The following is a 21,033-nucleotide window of genomic DNA, read 5'->3' as shown; positions in this document are numbered from 1 at the left end:
GTGTGCCCGGGGGGGAGGGGAGCCCAGCGCAACCCTCCTCCGGGCTACCCTGGGAGCTGGCGGGGGCCGGGGCCTGGGGGCGGGGCTCTGAGAGTCCGGAAGTCCCTCCAGGTGCGGGAGTGGCCGGGGGTCCAGGACAAGGAAGGTTGGGAGCTCCGAGTTGCTGGGGGGCAGGGGGATGGGCTCCAAGGAGCTCCTGGCGCGCTTGCAGCCAAGCCCCTGGAATCCGTCCCCAGATGGTGGCAGACCTGAGACATCCACCTGGGGTCCAGGGACCATGGACAGGTCTGGGGGAATCTGTGAACCCCCGAAACAGAACACAAACTTGCACGTGTGCCCGTGTGTGTACGCACATGTGCGTTGTTGGACGCTGATGGTCTAATGCTTTGATCAGATTCTTGGAGGAGTCTGTGATTCAAAGGTTAAGAACCCTGGCTGGGGGTGCAGACTTTCCAGGGGACGTGTGAGCCAGGGCAGGGCTGGTGGGGCCAGCAGGAAAGTCAGCATTTCTCAGTCTCCATCAGGCCTTTCATTCTTTGATATGAAAAACAGACATTTTCTCCACCTCATACAACTTCCTTGGCCCCTCCTCGCATCCTGATAAGCTGCCCTAGGCTTCTCGAGAGCTGCCCCTGGTCAGGCTGGTCTCCATCCCCAAAGTCTGAATCCGGATAGTTCTAGAATCTTACCAAATCAGAAGAAGAGGAAGGATCTGGCCTGAGGAACACAACTCTGCTGTAATGATAATGGTTTTCTTTCTTTTTTGTTTCTCCCCCTCTCCCATGGTCTCTCCAATGTTTGGATGTCCTCCCTGCACTTTTTGTTTTGTCATCACTCCTCCCAGGGCCTCTCCCTCTGGCTACACCTGGACAGGAGATGTAGAAGCAGAGATGCCGGACTGGGATGCTCGGGGCAAAGCAGACTGAGTCTCACTCTTCCTTGCCTTGGAATTTCTTCTCCACCTCTCCTCCCCATGTGTCTGCCTGGAAAGCTAAGAAATCAAAACAGGAGGAGGAGGGGTGTGCATTTCTGACATCCACGTGGCACACCTTCTCGCCAAGGCAAGCTGAGAATGATGGAGATGAAAGGAGACAGGGGGCTCCAGGCACGGGAAAGACCCTGGCCACCAACCTGCTCCTGTGGGAGCAGAAGGACAAGTGGTCCTGATGCTCCTTGACCCTGGAGAACTTCAAGGACTCCGTGGCAAGATTAACTACATGCATCTCCCCTGGAGATGTGGTTTCACTTCAGCTGGCATTAAAAGACTCAGAACTGCTCATGGTCTTTGGCGTGTGTCTGAGACTTGGCAAACCCTACATCCCTGGTTGCTTATCCACACAGGAAAACCCAGAGATAAGCTCATCTTCATTCCCACGCATAACCCAAGGACGTGTCCTGGTAAACAAGACCCGGGCCCAGCACACCCACTGACCTTCCTCCAGTCTCTCTGTCCTCAAATAACCTTCGCAGCAGGGTGACGGCAACACGAGAGAAGAGGCAAGTAAGCTACATCTTCACGCAGCCTCTTTGGGACCTTCGTCTGGGACGTTAGAGGACTTGGTTCTTTCTCAGAACTCCTAGGAACTGGAAACCCCCTGAGTGCAATGGGAAAACTCCCAGGAGACTCAGACCTGGGAAAGTCCTGGACCAATACCAGAATTCAATGCGCACAAAGTTGGGCATGCAGCTTGGAAGAGAAAGAGATGAGAAGTTGGAAGATTGGTCCCCCTCTTGCCCCCCATGTAAGACGGCTTTGTTGTTGAAAAACTAAGAGAGTTACCTTTAAGATCCTTCCAGGACATGAACTCAGAGGCCCAATATAGAGCAGAGCTCTAGAAATACAGCCAGACAATGACCATGTCTTCCTGCAGCAGCTGGCTTGTTCTAAAAGGAGTCTTTGAGTCCTCAGCCAGGGGATGCTGCCCTACCTTGGCGAGCCTTAGGCCCCTTGCCTGTAAAGCAGAGCCAGGTCCAGGGTGTCTTACTGGAACCCGTGAGGACAGATGTGCCTAGAATAGGCCGCAACTATCACTACAGCATCTTACCCAGTAGGCTTTGGGCAGGGCCCCTTCATCAGACACGTACATAGTCCTAAGTGGCACAAATAAAGGGCATGTACAGTCTCCCAACAGTTCAAGTCACACTGTTCCGTGAAATTTGTTTTGTGGCACATTTAAGGGAACACTACGTTTTCAGAGTTTTTTTGTACTGGGGGATTTGGGGTAAAGCATGAGAATGTTCGTTATAACTATCAGTGTTTTTACAGGTATAATCTTCCCTCTCTCCTCTTGGGTTGAGTCCTCACATCTCCCAAGAGTTAGGAAGAGATTACTCATTTTTCTGAGGCAGAAACTGGGGGTTAGGGGGTGTTGATATTAAATGTGGCAACAAGAGCCTAGGGTTTCCCAAGATATTCATGAGAAAGAGAAGTCTCAGAGGTGAGGGAAGTTCCAGAGAATGGGAACTGAAGTCTGAGTACATGTTGGGTAGTGCCACCAGGGCCCACAACTCAAGCCAACAGGCAACTGGGCAAAGATTCGCCAGGCTAGGCTCCCAAAGAAAGCAAAGTCAGCTCTCAATAAAAGAAATATTATGTCACGCAAATGGAGCTGGCCAGGGCCCTGATGCCCGTTGTCAGGTACTTCCTTACTGCTTTAAAGTGGTAAGTAGGACAGATTTGGCAATGCTTGATTCTCTCCATCGTGGCCAAAGCCACCCGCCCCCAGCAACCAGGGCGGAATGTTCCCAGTTCAGCAAATATCTTCCCGTCAGGCAGTCTGGGCTGGCTCTAGGACAAGAGTCATGGTGAAAAACCGAAGAAATTAACGAATTAGAACCCAAAGCCAGCAGCAGTGACTGGGGGAGATTTCATCAGCCCTGAGATGGGTCAGAGGCCATCTGATGATGATGAATGATGAGCCCGCCCCGCCCAAAGAGGTCTCTTAAGCTCCCAGAAGAGCCGTAGGCCACACCCATCCTGGAATTCCCTAGGAGCCCATACCTCCTGCACAAGGATGTCTGAGCCAAACTCCTAATGTCTTCCTGAACATTCATTCCCCAGTGGCTCCACGTTCTCAGACAAGGGCAGCTCATGGGACGTAAAACCCAGCGGCTCACGGTGCTGGGAGGGGGGCACATTCCCTGGAATCCCCGCCCAGACGCAGCACATTCTGTGCACTCCCTGGTTTGGCAATTCCTTCTCGCTCCCTGGGCATGTCCCTGTGCTCACTCTGCTTGTTTTCTCATCCTCGGAAAAAACTATGTGACCTCGGTTAACGTCGGCAAGGCGCTCGGTTCCAGATAAGCACAGCCTGTCATTAGCGGCGCTGTGATTTTTTCCCTCTGGGGCACTAACATTCTGCCTCTCCCAGCTATTTTGGGCCAGGCTGCCCAGCCATCCCACTGGCAAGGGCAGAGACTGGTATTGCAAACTCTTGAATTCCGTTTCAAAGGGTAGCTACAGGCAGGCTAGGATGGTGGCGTCCCACTGCCAAGGGATGGGTGTGGGAGAGCCTCCGTGAGGAGTTGGGAAAGGAGCTGAGATGGAAACTTGGCAGGCAGACCCAGCCTCCCTGGCCGCTGGCCCACCCTCATTGCTCCTGGATGGCGCTGCTGGTGTTCTGGAAGGGTTGGGGGCAGGTGGGAATCAGATTGGCGACTGCAAGGATGCAACAGGCTAATCTGCTGTGATCCTTACACCTGGAGAAGACACTCTCACTATGAGAAGGACTGCCCTCTGGACTCCATGCCAAGATGGGAGGTCGGAGAGAGGAAAATACACTCACTGTCTTACTTTTGCCCTTTATATGCTGTCCGACTCTAATCAAGACATTAAGTGCCCCATGCCTCGGTTTCTCCATCTCTCAACATTTACTCCCCTATTTTGGGAATTCCTTTCCAGCACTTTCAGTTACACAGAGATAGTCCTAGACGGACCGGTTAGGTAATACTACTTTACTTGATGTACAAAATAGGAGGGCCCCCTGGTGGACTGCACGATTCTAGGCATTTCACTCTGAAATGAATGAGTGAATGAGTAAGTAGACACGTGAATGAACAATTAAAGTGAAGAATTTTTAGTTTTTTATGCAGAGCCACAGAAACAAAAGGAGGAGAGAATTTCCAGGAGAAGGTCACGGTGAAGTCTCCTAGGATGCAAAGAAGACAAGGACAATGAAAATCAGAAGGAAAACCTGGTTGTACATGATTGTAGACTGGGAGGAAGGCAATTCCATGCCACAGCCTCCCGGGAAGGCAGTGTCTATTCACCAGAGGATGCAAGTCCCCTTTGATCTAATCATTTTTCTTCTAGGAATTTATCCTACAGATATACTTATAACTGTGCTCAAATAAGTAAGTTCTGGGATTTGTCCGGAAGCATCACTGTAATGTAGAAAGATCACAGATAGCCTAAAAGGACATCATTAGGGGCCTGGTAAAAGAAATTACAGGACATCCACACAGCGGAATACCACGTGGCTCTCTAGAGAATGAAGCAGCTCTCTATATAATGATATGGAACAAGCATTAATGTGAAGTGAAAAATTACAAACCTTATTGAAAGACGTTAAAGAAGACCTCGGTAAATAGAAAGGCAAACCATGCTCGTGGGTAGAAGACTCGTCACCATAAAAATCTCAATTCTCTCCCAATTAATCTACAGATTCAAAGCAATCCCATTCAAAATCCTAAAAGGCTGGGGTGGGTGGGATATAGTGGGAGGGAGTGGGGAATTGTCCTGCAACATATGAAGGCTTATTATAACGAGGTAATGATGAGGAAAGTGATATTGGAGCTACTATGAGAAATTATATCAGTACAACAGAAAGCCCCCAGACAGACCCATGTGTATATGGAAACTTGATCTATGACAAAACTGGCATTGCATACATATCAATGCGGGAAGATGGATTCTTTCCTAAAAAGAGCACAGAGATATTGGGGCATCTCCAGAAGAAGAAATAGAAACGACCGAAAAATATAAGAAACAAACACAAACTCTTAGTAATCAGGCAATGAAAAGACATTTAATGCCATCAGTGGGCAAAATTAATACACCTGATAATACCTCTGGAGCGACCTGATCTTTCATCCACTGCATAGAGTTTTATTTCATTGTTGTAAAAGTTATAATAGGTATATATGTTGTTTAGGGATACATACCTATTTGCTAAAATTATAAAATCAAGCAGGAGAATGATTATTAACGCAACATTCAAGATTGTGATTACCTCTTGGGATGGGAGGGAATTGGGAAGAGGGAGGAGTAGCAAAAGAGCTTTCAGGAGAACAGGGCTAAGGTTTTAGTTCTTAAGCTGGGAGGCATATATAGATTTAGATATCTTAATAAATAAAAGATTTGAAGAATTTACAATAATAACAGTATATATGGTGTATGGAACAAATGAATTCAAGAAGGTTCCCCCCCCCAAAAAAAATGCAGAACCATGTTCAGCACATTTCCATTTTTTTAACAAGGTAATTTAATATATGTGTTTATGGTTAGTTTGTGTGTCATAAAATACCTCTAGGAACAAACTAGTAATAGTGATTGCCTCTGGGTAGGGAATGCAGAACGGGACCGGGGGTTGTTTTTCACTGTGCACCATTTATATAATTTGAATTTTTCCCTTGTGCATCTGTAAGCTCTTGGGAGACACGAGGCTGTTTGCAGGCAGCGAAAGGCTGAATCAGGTGCAGACCTGCAGAGCACTGAGGCACCCTCCTAGTCAAGCTCTTGGGTGACGCGCCACTGCTACCAGGTTTTTTCAGGATTTCTGAAATAGGCACATTGCAGGACTTGGGGGGTGAAGGGCCAGGATACCTTTTAACACTTCCATTAAAACAGCCCCGGGGGCTGGGGAGGAGACTGGCAAAACGAGATGAATCAGAGACCCTGATTTGGGAGAGGATTCGTTGATTGCCAACCAGTGGCAGCGAAACCTTCACCCCATCCCCAGGACCCTCCACCTCCCAGGACAGTACAGCCTGTAGATCTGATCTTTGCTTTGGAAACGGATCAACATTCCGATGTGGCCGATTAGAAGAGCCAAGGAGAGGGGCTCTCCGAGAATGAGGGTGGCAGAAAGGGGCCCACGCTTCTCTGCCTCCAGGAGAGGGGTCCTGTAATTTCAGCTCGAGGAATGATAACCCCTTCCTCATAGCCTTCATCCCACCCCCTTCCCATTTTGCCTTGGCCAACGTTCCGGAATAACGCGGCGGAGATAGCCTGCGGGTGGGCGCAGACTCCAGCGCCCCTCCCTCCGTTCTATCCCCTGGCCGGCGGCTCCTCCTCCCGGATCCGCTCGCTGAGCAGCAAAAACTACCACTCCCAGCAGCCGACTCGGCGACCGGCGCGCAGCCGCAGAGCAGAGGCTGCCGGGAGCGTGTTGCCCGGAGGCGGGGCGAGCACGCCGGGCGGGAGGCGGGGCGAGCACGCCGGGCGGAAGTCGGCCGTTCGCTAGGTCCCGGCACTTCCCGCAGCGAGGCCCCGCCGCCCGCGGGCCCCGGAGACAGCCCGCACCGGGTGAGTGACGGCCTGCCCGCGGCCGCCGGCGCCCGCCGCCTCCTCCGACCCCGCCGCGTCCCGACCCCGGCCCCGCAGGATCCCTCCCCATCTGACTGAGCGGGGCCCCTGCCCCCTGACTCGCTGACTGTGGTGGGACGCCTCCCTCTGACTCTTGAGAAACTGTCCTCTTCTCCCGACTGGTGGCGGACACCTCCTCTCTCTGACTTGTAAGACTCTTACTTCCTCTGACTTGCGGGACACCTCCCCCCCTCTGACTTATGAGATACCTATCCCGTCTGACGGCGGCACTCCTACCCTTTCTGACTGCAGGACTCCTCCCTCTCAGACTTGCAAGACTCCCCCCCGCCCCAACCCCCGACTTGTGGACACCTCCCCGCTCTGACTAGGGTGGGACATCACCCCCTCTGACCCTGAAGGACGCATTTCCTTTCTGACGCTTAACTATCCTTGAGAACGACCCTCCCCTGCCTGCTGTGATTTCATTGCTGCTCCTCTGACCTACGCAGGGCCTCTCCTAACCAGTTAGGGAGCCCTCCCCTCTCTGACTGGCACTTTGTCATACCTGCAGCAGGCCAGCCTTCCCCACCCCAGCAGGCCTTCCTCTCCTTCCCTTCAGCACTTTTCTTCCTTTTGCACCCAAACTGTGCATCCTCCCCTCTCCCCTCCTCCCAGCCTCCCATCTGGCCTGGATGGGCACCATCCCTGGGACAGGCACCTCTTGCCCATCCTTGCCGCTTGGTGCCTCTCGCTTGCCCTCATGTCCCTAGGCTTGGCAGGCACCTGCACCTGCGCTCACCCTTCTGTCTGCCAGGCACATCTTTTCCCGGGCACCTGCGTGTCCCCCAGGAGACCAGTGTCCCTTAGCACTCTTGCTCCATTTTGCCTGCCTGTCTCGCGGTATGTGCTTGACATCTTTTCCCACCACGTTCTCAACAGATTGTAGGTTTGGGAGCGCGCATCTCCTGGTGTCGACTGAATCTTGCTGGCTCTTCAGTGTAAGGACCAAAACTTGCCCAAAGCGTGGGGTCACAGGGGGTCCATGAGGAGGAAGCCAGTGCTGCAGTCCTTCAGGAGCCTGGGGCGGGGGGTGTCTCTGCAGCCTCTCCCTCTTCTCCCTTTGAGGAGCTTGATTGAGAAAGATCTTCCTGGATTAGGCTGTGGGCCCTCCTCCAGCCCCCAGCCCCACCCCACAGGCCTCTCAGTGGAACGGCCCAGCCTGAGCCTGTGGGCATGGTGGGGCACCTCCCAGAGCAACCAGCAGCCTCCCCGGGGGACCCCTCCCTGCCGGCCTCAATGAGCCCTCTATTCGGTCTGAGAGGCACACTGACTGGCCAGCCCCTCCCTCTGCACTTGGTAGGGGCTGCGTCCTGAGAGTGTCTTCGGGAGAGGACTCAGGGGAAGTGTAGACTTGTTCAGGAGCTGTCATGAGGCCACTGCAGTGGTCTGGGAACAGGATTCTCTGTCTTCTCACTCTTTCTCATCCAAATTTCTCATCTGCTCACAGAAGGCACTGTGACGTCACAGGGTGGTGGAGGAAATCCCGTGCGTGCGAGTATACTTTGTGCCACCATATGATCTGATTGATACCTTCTATTAGCTGAAAGTCTCCTATCTTCCCCCTAAAGATGTTCACCAAATGTAGGTCACACCTTTTTTTCATAGCCCACAGCAGTGTCATAGACTTTAAGCCGTTGATACTTGAGGGATTTTTTACATGCCGGTCTGACGGCACCCTGAGCATGTGCCAGGCATTCCCGAGCCACAGAGGCAGGGAGGAGGGACCGAGGGTGCAGGAGGAGCGGCTGTGTCCACCCCGCTCCCTGAATGTGGCCTTTGAGGTGAGCACTTGGAGGCTGCCGCAGACACACGCCCCTTTCATCTGAGTCGCGGGACTTCCCAGGCAGCAATGTGGCCATCCTCATGGCAGCTGTGGGGGGGGGGGGGTAGGTGGATCAATGCCCTAGTGTTTTCTCCTTCAAAAACAAGAGTATCTCAGCTCTGGGAATGTGGTCCAGAGTCCTGAAATAGCTCTGCACTATGATAAGGAAGTCATTTCTCTATTGTTCAGATGTTTGTGGAATGGTACCTAGGACACAGAAAAAAAAAAAAGCCAGTGATTATTCTTTTCCCTCCAGTAACACTCCGGACTGTGGAGATTCCCGGAAAGATCTTATTAAATGCCAACATTAGGGTAATCTAAAACTTTCATATTGATCTTTAAGGACTTTTATGTTGATTTTCCTTTTTATTAGACCAAGGTGATCAATTAGGAAAAAATAATCCTGATAATAGAGAAATCTGTTTGGGAAGATGTTCGGTTTTCTCTTTTTCTACAGTTTTTTTTTTTTTTTTTTTTGAATCCTACGTGTTTCTCTGTAGTAAGTCAAGTCATTAAGTGGAACTCACAGCTCCAGGTTCTGAAGCAGAGCCCTACTTCCATTCGTGCTCAGCCGGCAGGATGGGTCGTGGGGAATGAGGCCAGAGTAGGGCTCCAGATGGCAGTGTGCAGACGAGGCCAGACCAGATGCAGCTACGGTGACTGGCGGTGTGAGAGTGAGGGTGAGGTTGGAGCCCACCCAGAAGGGCTCCAAGGGGTCCCAAGGGTTGAATGAGTCCCAGTGATGATGGCCACTGAGAAAAGTGGGGGAGAAGATGGGTTCTTGCAAGTGCACCTCCACTGTGGGAGCAAGCCCTGACTCAGGTCGATCGTGGGGTGATTGTGTCCCCATATTTGTGGGCTCTCTGGGAAGCAACCCCAATGATGTGTGGTTTTGTTTGGGACCTCACTTCCAACTGGGAAGATAACTTTTTGCTAAAAATCCTCCAAGTATAACATTAACGATACAACTGAAGCTCACGCAGCCCTACTGTGGTGGGATAACTGCAGAACTGTGGATGGACCTGACACTGTGCCGCCTGCCCCAGAGACAGAGCCATGTGTGAATGGCCCTGCCCCTTGGGAAAAGCTGGAGGTTCTTTCCCTGTCTCCCTCCTTGTGGTTGGCAGAATAATGCCCCCCCAAGGTGTCCACATCCTGACCCCCCAGAATCTACAAATATATCACGTGACGAAGGGAGATTAAGGTAGCAGACAGAATTAAGCTTGTTAACCGGCAACCTTTAAATAGGGAAATCATCCTGGATTATTCAGGTGGTCCCAGTGTAATCACAGGGTCTTTAAAAGTGGGAGAGGGAGACAGGAGAACTTCAGAGGGAAGTGATGGCAGGAAGGCTAGAGGGATGCAATATTGCCGGCTTTGAAGGTGGAGGAGGGGGCCGTGAAATGTGGACGGCCATGAGAAGCTGGAAAAGGCCAGGAAGCAGATTCTCCACCAGCCCCTCAGGAGGGGACACAGCCCTTGATTTTAGTGAGACCCACGTCAGACTTCTGTCCTGCAAGACTAAAAAGTTTGTGGTGTTTAAGCTGCTGAGTCTGCAGTGATTTGTCACAGCAGCAGCAGAAAACGAACTCACTCCTCTTGGGTAGCGACTTCAAAACAAGACAGAGGGCTGAAAACTAAGTTATCTCAAAGTGTATTTAACTGGATTCAGTAAGCAGTTGTGAATGCCTGTTTGCAGAGAAGGAGAGGAGTCAGGGGAGGTGCAGAGTTAGGTAGCACGCAGAGTCAGCCCTGACCTCAGGAGTCCCTAAAGGACATACTGGACTACTGGGACCTTTTCCTTCCTCCCTGGTTTCCTTCTGCTGCCCACCCTGTCCAAATTTGAAATGGACTTTTCAAATACAAAATAGTAAGCCTTGGCGAGTCCAGAACAGAAGAATGCCATGAATCAGGTCACATTCTCAAGGAGCTGAGACACATCACCCGCATCCTTTGAGATGCTGTCTCGCTGCGGCTTTGAAGCCCTTGGCCTCTGTCTTTGCAGCCCCAAAGAGTCAGTGATGTCGACGGGATTAGCTCTTGACTTTCTAACCAGGAAGTGCCCTTGGGCAGTGAGCAGAGCAGGAACTCTGAGGCCCGTCTGCTGTCTGGATGCCGCTCTCCGGGACCCTTCAGTTCAGAGACCGAGGCAGGGAAGGGAAGGCAGCTGCTCTGCAGGAGTGAGAGGCTGGGAGGAGAGTGGCCGCCACTCTGGGCGACAGGGAGCTGGGAGGGGCCTCCTGTAGCTTCCTGCCTCCCTAGATCCTGAAGGGGAGGAGTTTTGCCCTGGCAGCTGTCATTAAACCTGTTTGCCCTGCCACCTGTCACACCCGTGTTCCTAAAGGAAGCTACAGAAAGAGGCCCTCAGCTGTGTCCAGAGTTGCCGCCCGCTTTTGTCTAAGCCCTGCTAAGTCCAGTGGCGAAAGGCGCAAGGATGGCCCGTGGAGGTAGGGGTGTCGGAGCCCGTCCTCATTCTTAACCGTAACCAGACCTCGGAGGGGCTCCTGCTTCTGGGTTAGGGAGGTGGCGTCACCCTGGACAGACATGCAGGAAGAGGTCGTACCACCTTCCTTGGGCCTGGGAACCCACTAGCAAGTGGACAGACCCCAATGCCACCCCTGGCTGTTTCAGGCCTGTTTTCTAAGGAAGTTTGACAGAAACCGGAAAAGCATGAGTGTCAGTGAGCCGTTCTTGATACCCACCCTAAAGAGGGGGGACCGAGAAGGAAATTAGGACTTGAGCCTCCTGGATGGTTGTTGCCCCTTGACAATCAGCGACTTCTTTCTGTGGATGTTGCAGTGGGGCTGGCTATGGAGAAGGAAGCCAGCAGGGGTGCCGTGCCCTGGGGTTTCTGAGCAGGAGAGGACTTGGCTGCAGGGCCCCTCAACAGGCGAGCCTGGCTGGTGAAAGAGCCTGTGACTTTTTACTGCAGCAACTCGGTTCCAGTTTCCCGGGTTATATAAAGTCAGCCCATCATGCTGCACGTGGTGGGACTGACAAACTTTTGTTACACTAAAGCAGACATTTAACCTGCGTAGTGTTTGGAGGTGCGTGGGCAGGGGGAGAAGCGTCAGCCCGGCCCTACTGGGGACAGCTTTGTCCATTTCACCTCTCACCTGCGCTGGCTCGTTTCTCTTGGTTCTCGTGGTTTGGTTTGGTTTGGTTTGGTTTTTTAATGAAAATGCAAGCTCTCGCTTGGCACCAGACCTCCAGCAACAAGACACTACAGGCAGCTCGCCATCAGTTTTAGGTGATAAACCAGCAGACCGTGGCATGGCGTGAAAATGCATGTGATTGTAAACTTTCTTTTCTACAAAATAAAAGTAATTCCTTGGGATCCTAAAGGAGGGATGGAGACCAAGGTTGGGCTTTGATCCAGTGGTGAAGCTAAAGGGATTTTCTGGAAGGCAGCCTGAGTTCTTCTGTCACTGAGAGCAATTGAATGATTGTTTATTTAACAAAAGGTGATCGAACCCCAGGTGTCTTTAGGTCTTGGGAGCCAACCTGACTGAGCAGAGCCCCTTCGCTCCTGGGCTCAGAGTCAGGTGGGGAGGCTGTGGACCGGATCGCAGCCAGACAGATGGCAGAGCCCCTGCCCAGAGAGAGGCCTCACACAGAGGCGCGGCAGGCACATCAGGGGTGCGTTGGTTTCTAGGGCTGCCCTGACAGATCACCACAAACTTGCTGGCTGAAAAGAACACATGGTGACACATCTTCACTGGCCCTCGTAGTTCTGGAGGCCAGAAGTCCATCTGAATGTCATTTCACTGGGCTGAAATCATGGTGTGGGCAAGGCCACGCTCCCACTGAAGGCACCAGGGGGCAATCCGTCCTCTCCTCTTTCCAGCTTCTGGGGGTCCCCCGCGTTTCTTGGCTGTGGGCCTCTTCTTAGTCATCGAGTCTCCCTCTGTCTCCCTTCCGTGACACGTCGCATTTGCGGCCCCACCTGGATAATCTCCCCATTGCAAGGCCCTTGACTTGCTCTCATCTGCAGAGTCTCTGTTGCCGTAGAAGGAGACAGTCACAGGTTCTGGGATTCGGCCTGGGTGCCTCTGGGACCAGTGTCAGCCCCCCAGTAGGAGGGACGCTTACTGGTGGGGGAAGGGCACTTCATAGACGCAGGGCAGGAGGGGGAAGGGACAGCGGAGGCATGACTCTCATGGGACAGCCAGGGACTTCTAGGTGATTCCGTGTGGCCGGGTGGAGAAGGCATCCCAGGCAGGGCTTCAGCACACGGATCGTGGGATCGCAGACAACATGCTGTGTGTGGGGAGCGCGCGCGAGGCGATGAGGCTTTCCCTGCAGGCTGCGGAGCTTGTCCTTTAGCAGGAAGGCGTTGGGGGCTAGTAAAGCTTCACTTTTTAGGAAAATCTTTCTGTCAGTTGTGTGCAGGATAGATTGGGGAGGGTCTAGCCTGGGGATCTGTTCCTGGGGGGGAAAGAGCATGGGTATTCTCAGCTTTGCAGGCTGTCCAGGTCACTGACTCTGCAGCCATGCCTGGTGCTTGCAGGGATGGGCAGGCACCTAGCCAGCTTTGCCTGCAAAGCTGCACCCCCCCCAGCAGGTGGGCGAAGGTGCTAGTAAAGTGAGGAACAAAGCAGCCAGCCAGTGGCAGGCAGTCAGCGCCAAGGCCTACAGCATCTGAGCCAGTGGCCGTGGCGCTGGGAAGCCAGCACATCACAGACACAGTCCACACGTGGAGAGTGTGGAGGCCCAGAGAAGCCAGGGCACTTGTCTGAGGTCATGCGGCTGGTAAGTGGCAGAACTCAGGTTGGACCCGGACAGTCTGGGTCATCAGGAGGCCAAGGTGAGACAGGACCAGGGCAGAGGCCGTGGGGGTGGGAATCCAGAGCTGGGGTACAGACGGGTGAGGGGACCTGGCACCTGCCTGGATGTGAGGAAGTGAGTGATTTTGACTGAGGATGGCCCCTGAGGGCTGGGAGTGCCCTCAGCCAGCAGTATGTTCCTGAGGGGAACCTGCTCCGGCCACAGGAAGCTCGGCAGCTGGGCTCCTAGCCTGGATTCCGGGGGAAGATTCAGGCTCGGAAGGTGTGGATTCAGGAGAAGAGGTGGGTGGCAGGGAAGGAGCCAGCCTTGGGGGCTGAGAAGAGACAGGCAGGAGGAGGACCACAGACAGGTCACAACTCCATCCCTGTGCCTGCTGGCAGGAGGTGCAACAAGACACCCTACGGGCTGATCTCGGGGCTGGGCCCCCAGAGCAGGCCTGTCGGTGGGTCATCTCCGGGGGCAGGGGGCAGACCCTGGCATGGACGGGAGAGTGAATGCTGTTCCAGGATGGTGAGGGGGGGGGGAACAGAGGTGTCACAGGGTGGGGGCGGGCTCTCCATTCATTCGTAGATTCATGGGTTCACCTTCATCCATTAACATACTGAGCGCTTTCAGTGTACCTGCGAGTGTAATCTGGAGATAGAGCGGTGACTTGGATGGGAGATTTGGACCAGTCCAGATGGCGGGAAGGAACCAGAAGAGGAGGCAGGGCTGCACTGAGCCTGAGCAGGAGGCGCTCCTCCCGGACCAGGGCTGGGTGGCCGGCGGGCTCCACTGGCTCCTGGACCGTGGCCTCAGATTCTCTGCTGGGTGCGAGTGGGCGGAAGATGGGACAGGATCACTGGTGACAGTAAGGATAGTGACTCAGGGACGGGGAGAGGGTTGACCGGGGGCGGTGAGGACGCCACATCGCAATGGCGACACATCTTCACTGGCAGACACTGTGTCCACTGCACCTGCGGCTCTGTGACCAGGAGGCAACTCGACCATCAGGGATTGATCCAGGGCCATGGGCTTGCGCGTAACTAAGGTGGGGCTCGGGCAAGACGCTGAGGGGCTGCTCAGGAAGTGGGTGTATTTTTCACTCCTTCAGCACTGGATGCTGTGGGGTAGAGGGTGGGCGGGCACAGGGTGGGCAGGGAAGTCCTTCTGAGGAGGTGAAAGCGAGACAGCCAGGAGCCGGGGCGGGAGGATGGCAAGCCCTGTCTGGGGGACGAGGGCCGGCTGGGCCGTCGGGACAGAAGGGAGGCTGGCGTGGCCAGTCGCTGGGGAGGGGTGAGGGCTGGCAGGGGTCGTGTAAGTAGCCAGGGTTTGCTCACGAAGCAGGGAATGACGTGGCCAGAGGGACTGGCTTGAATAGCAGGTGTCGCTGGCTGCGGGGCACCAGTGGCTGTCAGGGAGGGGAGTGGCAGCAGGGGCTGGAGGGCGGCCTGTGTGGTTGCAGTGAGAAGGGGCCGTGAGAGCAGATGGGAGCCGATGGGGAGGAGAGGGGTGGCCGGATCGCTAGGGCCTGCTGGCGGAGCAGGTGCTGCGAGGAGGGGAACCAGGGCTGTGCCTAGGCTTTTCGAGGTGGTGGTGGTTCATAACTTACTGTCAAAGTATGTTCAGGTGGAAAGTTCCACCTCCCAAGGTTTCGATGAAAGTTTTGACCAGGGCAACTGCAGTTATGGCCGTCCTCCATCACCACCTCTTCCTGTGGGGGGAGGATTTGTGGGCGAGTGCATGTTAGAAATCCAGGCAGAATTCTGACTAGGAGGTGAGATGCAGGCATTGAGAGCTCAGTGCTTTTGTGCTTTTGAAGCGTCAGTTTGGCGAGACCAGAGGAGGGGCTGGGACTCCGGTTTCTCCCGCGGAGTCCTCAGCGACCAGCTTGCAGCTGCATGGCAACTTGGGGGGCTGCTTCCTGGGGGAGGAGGGAGCCCTCTCCCAGGAGGGGAGCTGGGAGCCAGTGCCCAGGGAAGGAGAGGAAGGCTCCGAGGCCGTTCTGCAGGGCCCCACGCGTCTTGCTTCCTCCTTAGAAGTCACTTTTCTGCACTTGACCCTGTGGCCGAAACCTAAGAATGTCCAAAAAGCAAGGGAAGGGGAAGGCCTGGTTTCCATGTGGACCCGTTGCTGTGATTTTCCATCCTAGGAGCGGGGCCGCATGCTCTGCATTTGGGGGGCAAAGGGTGGGGGGTGACACAGAGCCGCCAGATCCCCGTGAGACCCCACAGCCTTCCCAGCTGCTGCCTGGTGGAGGGAGGGGCATCTGCACGGAAAGTCACACGGTTGGTTGTTTTGGGGGCCAAGGCAGAAATGCTCCGTGGCCCGAGGGAAGTTTCTCAGGCTGAGACCTACTGAGTTACAGCTGGAGGCCGAGACTGAGAGCGGCCGAGGGCTGGCGTTCTGCTGATTCCGCCCCGGAGACAGCGCCGGCCTGGTGCCGCTGTGGCCTCGCTGAGCTGCGTGCTCTATGCCGGGGACAGGAGCTGCTGTTCCTGGCCGCTACAACCCGCTCTGGAGCTGTGCCTCGAGCTGTGCCCAGGGAATGGGCTGTGGCGAGCACGCTGTCCTTGGAGCCGACACGCTGGGCTCCAGTCGGTGAGGGCCCCTCAGACTCTGGTCCCTCAGCCATTTGCATTACAGAAAGACGCCAGGGGACGGACGTTGCCAAAACCAGAACTATTTTTGTTTGGATTGAATGTGTTTTATACTTATATTTGAATGTTACAGAAACGTAACCCAGGAGGAAGTAACAGCTCACTCACTCAGTGAGCATGCGTCTGCACTGTGCACTGTTCTAGGAGTTGGGGACACAGGTGAACAAACTGATAACTATAACATGATGTCAGGTGGTGACAGATGCCAGGGAAGGGGATGGAGAGTGCCGTCGTCGGGAGCAGAGCCGTCAGGGAGGGCTTCTCGGCTGAGGTGACCTTGGATTAAAATGCAGACTTGTACACTCTCTGTTACCCTGTCCTGCCTGACCCCCACCCCACTCCCCAGCACGTGCTGCCCCTCCCGCAAGATTGCAAAGCACGGAACCTTCTCTCACCGAGCTTTCTGTCTTGCCAGCTGGGATAGAGGAGATGGAATAACATTGCTTTGGAAAGACTTTTCTTCTTGCTGAATAAGAGTAAACACAGATGCTGCTAGAGCCGGGGTTTACTTAAGCCACGGAAGTAGTAATGGCACAGAGTCGCGGCAGTGCTCTTTACCCTGGTTGAGGCGGCCTCAGACCGTGTGCCCTCACAGAAGCGGGAAGCGCTGTGCCTGGCCCGTCGCTGACTTCTCCTCTCCCCCTGGGTTGCAGGTCCCGCCTGCCCTTCAGTCTGATGCCCGTCCAGCCCTCCGACCCCCTGGAATGGAATGAGTCTATGCACTCCCTCCGGATCAGCGTGGGGGGCCTTCCCGTGCTGGCGTCCATGACCAAGGCCGCAGACCCCCGCTTCCGCCCCCGCTGGAAGGTGATCCTGCCATCCTTCCTGGGTGCCGCCGTCCTCTGGCTGCTCTACGCCCACCGCCCTCCTCCTGGCCGGCCCCCCGTGCCCAATGCCCACAACTGGAGGCTCGGCCAGGCATCCGCTGACCGGTACAATGACACCTACCCCCTGTCAGCCCCCCAGAGGACACCGGGCGGGACTCGGTACAGAATCGCTGTCATTGCCGACCTGGACACGGAGTCAAGGGCCCAGGAGGAAAACACCTGGGTCAGTTACCTGAAGAAGGGCTATCTGACCCTGTCAGACAGTGGGGACAGGGTGGCCGTGGAGTGGGACCAAGGCCGCGAGGTCCTGGAGTCCCACCTGGCGGAAAAGGGGCGGGGCATGGAGCTGTCGGATCTGATTGTCTTCAATGGGAAGCTCTACTCCGTGGATGACCGGACAGGTGTTGTCTACCAGATCGAAGGCTCCAAGGCCGTGCCCTGGGTGATCCTGTCTGACGGCGACGGAACTGTGGGGAAAGGTCAGTCGGGCCATCTGTCCCCTGGGCTCGTTGCAGTGCTAGAGGACAGGTCCTGGGTCAGCCTCAGCGGGCTTGGTTTGCACACGTGTGCAGTGAAGCAGTCACGGGTCCAGAGGGAGGGGACGTCAGGGAGATCTAGTCTCCTCCCTGCCTCTGACCTGCGGCCCCCAGAGCGTGAGCAGAAGCCTCCGAGACCTCGGACCAAATCTGTGTCCAGGAGCGCGAGCTTCTGCTGGGGGCCTGCGGGGGAGGCAGGGCCTCTCCAGGAGCGGGGCTGGGCTCCGCCGCCGCTGCTCTCACTGCCCCCAGGAACCACCCCTTTCTGCGTCCTGCACCCTCCACATGCCTCACCTTTAAAGCCGGGTTGTCAGATTTTCTCATTTTGAACGAAGACTTTATTAAAAAGCAAACGTCTCCTTTCTGAAAACCCAGCAGAAGGAAGGTCTGTGTGAGCAGCAGTGACCGCCCCCCACCCCTTGAGTGGAATCTGGACCTCTGGCATCGGCTGTGCCCCACTGCTCTGCTGTTTGCCAGCAGGTGGATAGGAGAGCTGTGAGAGGGAGCCTGAGTGCCCAGAGCCTTCGGACAGGGCGGCAGAAGAGTTGGCACCAACTTCTGCGCGTGCCTGTGCCCTCGGGTGGGTCCGCACCTTCTAGAAAGCCAAACTCCACCGCAGGCGCCTGAGGTCAAAGGAGGAATCGCATTAACTCCCTGGGCCGCTGCCAGGCCCTACCCCGCCCCTCTTCCTTCCCCTCTCCTGGTGATAAAAATCTCTCCCAAGTGTGCTCAAGTCTGGGCAGGTTGGCAGGACTATCTCAGCCACCGTTTTATTGAAAGCATTGGCTGTCCGCTTCCTGCCTCAGGCTGTCAGGGCGTGTAGGGCACCATCCAGTAGTTCTGTTTGCCCCTTGGATAAAGGGAGCTCAGGGTTGCCCTGTGGTCCGTCATCCAGAGCCACCTGCAGAGAAGCATCTTGCAGGGAGGGTTGCAGCCCCAGCTCCTCGGGCTGGCAGGAAATTTGCAAAACATTTGCGAAGCAAGCACAATTTAGAGCACGGTGTAGGAACAGGTGAGAATACGCTAGAAGAACAAAGCACCCACACAGCCTTCAAAACTAAGCTCATAGTAAGTAAATCCGTCTAAGAAAACAAATGCTGTTTGGCGTGGCTACCGTGAGCCCCCGCGCCAAGCCCCGCTTAGCTCTGGCCGCCTGCACATAGTTGACTCAGGGATGTGTCAGGTGTGGCCTCAAGGACCGCAGGCGCGTTCTGTGCGACTGACACTTCCCTACACTTTCCTAGGATTGGGCGTAGTCTGAGGCGGGGCTGACGGCTCGAGAAACAGGGAGCTTGGGGTCCGCGGAGATTTGTGAGTGGAGGGTGGGCCTTTCTGGCTGTGCAGGGCGCAGCAGGGTTCACGTGGGTTGTGAGGTGGGTGGTCCCAGCAGGGTTTCTGGGGTGAGTTTGGGAGGAAGATGTGGGGGCTCCGGAGGGCCGGGAGAGAGAAGGGAGAGGCAGCAGGCAGAGGTGGCGCCCATCTGCGCCTCGTGAATGCCGTGGGGTCAGCGCTAAGGAGAGGATCCCAACCGCCTACCCTCTGGGGTGGAGCTCCCAGCAGGCTGGCCTGGCCTCTGCTCTCTTGTCGCCGCCCCGAGGGACCTCTGACACCCAAGGCTGCGGACCCAGAGGGCTCTCTGCTCTTGCCTGACCAGACACACGGAGCCAGGCCAGCAGAGGGCTGGCCGTCGCCTCAGGCCCGCCCCCTGTCTCCCTGTCCCCAGGCTTCAAAGCCGAGTGGCTGGCTGTGAAGGACGAGCATCTGTATGTGGGCGGCCTGGGCAAGGAATGGACCACCGCCACGGGGGAGGTGCTGAACGAGAACCCGGAGTGGGTGAAGGTGGTGGGCTGCAGGGGCAGCGTGGACCACGAGAACTGGGTGTCCAGCTACAACGCCCTGCGGGCTGCTGCTGGGATCCGGCCGCCAGGTGAGAGCCAGGCCCGCGAGCGGCCGCTGCGCAGACGGGTGGCTGCGAGCATGCGGCCTCCACGTGTTGCTTGCCGAGCATGGGCTTCGCTTCTTCCTTGTTTGACGATTCAGCTGTCTCTGACGGTTGCTCCCACCAGGCCACTGGGTTCAGGGGCCAATGAGACATTTTTTCTCTCACCCCGACTCACCCAGACAGACGGCCCGGCAGGCTCAGACAGCAGCCCCGTCTACAGCGTCCTCCCGGTCGCCACCCTGGGGTCAGGCCTCGCATCTGACGTGGTGGGAGCAGGTGCACAGAGCTTTGCTTCTTTGCCCTCGTTTCCGAGAGTCATGGTTTGTAGTGGGGATGGTGGTGCTTAGAGCGGCCTGGTCACCTCTAGGCCTGGGGCATGTGACTGAGGACATGGCTTCACGCCCAGATAGGCTCACTTCCCATACTTTTCTGCTTCGAGGCAGCCTCTCCCCACCTGCCCTGATCCATCTTCACAGATCGGACCTGCGTGTTCCTCGTGCCTCTTCCCCTGGCGCTCTCCTTTGCGCCACTTGAGTAGCACCAAGGAGGCGAAATACAGACAGACCTTGCAGCCATGGCTACTCGGCAGCGCTGGGGAAGCCGGCGAGGAAGGGTGGCCAGAGAGTGGCGCAGCAGAGACTCAGCGCGGCCCCGCGGGCTCTGTGCTGCTGTCCCGGGCTCAGTCACTCTGGACAGGTGGGAGCAAAGGCACATGGAAACCTAAAGAAAAGATGACGGTGACGCTGCCGGTGCCGGGCCGCTCGAGGGTCTGCGTGCAGGGGCGAGGCCGCCGTGGCTCTGGGGAGGGTGGGCGGTGACCGGTCTGTGTGTCCCCAGGCTACCTCATCCACGAGTCTGCCTGCTGGAGCGACACACTGCAGCGCTGGTTCTTCCTGCCGCGCCGCGCCAGCCATGAGCGCTACAGTGAGGAGGATGACGAGCGCAGGGGCACCAACCTGCTGCTGAGTGCTGCGCAGGACTTCGGCGACATCTCCGTCAGCCACGTGGGGGAGGTGGTCCCCACGCACGGCTTCTCCTCCTTCAAGTTCATCCCCAACACCGATGACCAGATCATCGTGGCCCTCAAGTCCGAGGAGGACAGCGGCCAGATCGCCACCTATATCATGGCCTTCACGCTCGACGGACGCTTCCTCCTGCCCGAGACCAAGATCGGGAGTGTGAAGTATGAGGGCATAGAGTTCATTTAAACTGGGAAAAATCAAGACGATGAACAAGGCTGGGGGGTGGACAGTTTTAAGCTACGTCAGGACTCAAATTTTATAAAACCCTGAGGACTGCACTTTTATGTGATGTTTAGTTTTGCTTTTTTATTTTTTTCCTCGGAACTCTGAGGTGTATACCTGGTTTAGAGATTTCCAGAATTGGGAGCTCAGTCCCAGCCTGAGGTGTGGCTTCTCAGAGGGGAAGGGGCGGGGCTCTTGGGACTGCAGGCCGGACATTTCCCTGCACTGCCATCTGGTGGTGTAATCTAGTCATTGCAGGCATCTTAATTTGGGGCCCATCCTCTGATTCAGCCCTTTCTTCCATCCGACCTACCTTTCTTTTCTCTCCATTTCTTCTTTTGTTCAATAAATATTTCTTGAGCTCCTACTGTGTGTCAAGCACTGTGCCCCTTCTGCGAACACAGCAGTGAGTCTGAAGCAGGCCTGCCAGTTAGGTGCTCCTGGGCTGCCCCCTTCTCTTCCTTCCTCGTGAGCCCCGGGCATTAAATCCACCCCTCCAGACCCCTGGAAAAGAACCTGTTTACGCTACAGGACATCACAGGGCCGTGAGAGCGAGGGCAGGCCTCCGGGAACGCCGCAGGTGCCCAAAGTGCTGCAAGAGGGGACGCAGGCCCACCATCTACGCCCCCATCAAACTTTTCCATTCAAG

The 21,033-nt window shown here is 55.6% G+C and overlaps 1 protein-coding gene across 1 annotated transcript; it reads left to right on the top strand.

The window, feature by feature from the left end:
• Positions 1 to 6,430: 6,430 nt before the first annotated feature.
• CANT1 (calcium activated nucleotidase 1) lies at positions 6,431 to 20,751 on the top strand. Its single transcript, XM_082679612.1, has 4 exons — positions 6,431 to 6,526; positions 16,489 to 17,141; positions 18,922 to 19,125; positions 19,978 to 20,751. Exons 2-4 carry the CDS (start codon positions 16,511 to 16,513, stop codon positions 20,346 to 20,348), a joined length of 1,206 nt encoding a protein of 401 aa, XP_082535738.1. The 5' UTR covers positions 6,431 to 6,526; positions 16,489 to 16,510; the 3' UTR covers positions 20,349 to 20,751.
• The last annotated feature ends 282 nt before the right edge of the window (positions 20,752 to 21,033 follow it).

Source organism: Grampus griseus (assembly GCF_964374135.1).
Source record: "Grampus griseus genome assembly, chromosome: 20".
Lineage (NCBI taxonomy): Eukaryota > Metazoa > Chordata > Mammalia > Artiodactyla > Delphinidae > Grampus > Grampus griseus.
The sequence above is the reverse complement of the archived record's forward strand: the minus strand, read 5'-3'. Positions and strand labels throughout refer to the sequence as shown.

What these genes read in the sequence shown, in the direction of transcription:
- CANT1 (XM_082679612.1), top strand. Translation starts at nt 16,511, where the DNA reads ATGCCCGTCCAGCCCTCCGACCCCCTGGAATGGAATGAGTCTATGCAC. An exon ending in CGACGGAACTGTGGGGAAAG is followed by an intron (nt 17,142 to 18,921) that starts GTCAGTCGGGCC and finishes CCCTGTCCCCAG; the next exon opens with GCTTCAAAGCCGAGTGGCTG. An exon ending in TGCTGGGATCCGGCCGCCAG is followed by an intron (nt 19,126 to 19,977) that starts GTGAGAGCCAGG and finishes GTGTGTCCCCAG; the next exon opens with GCTACCTCATCCACGAGTCT.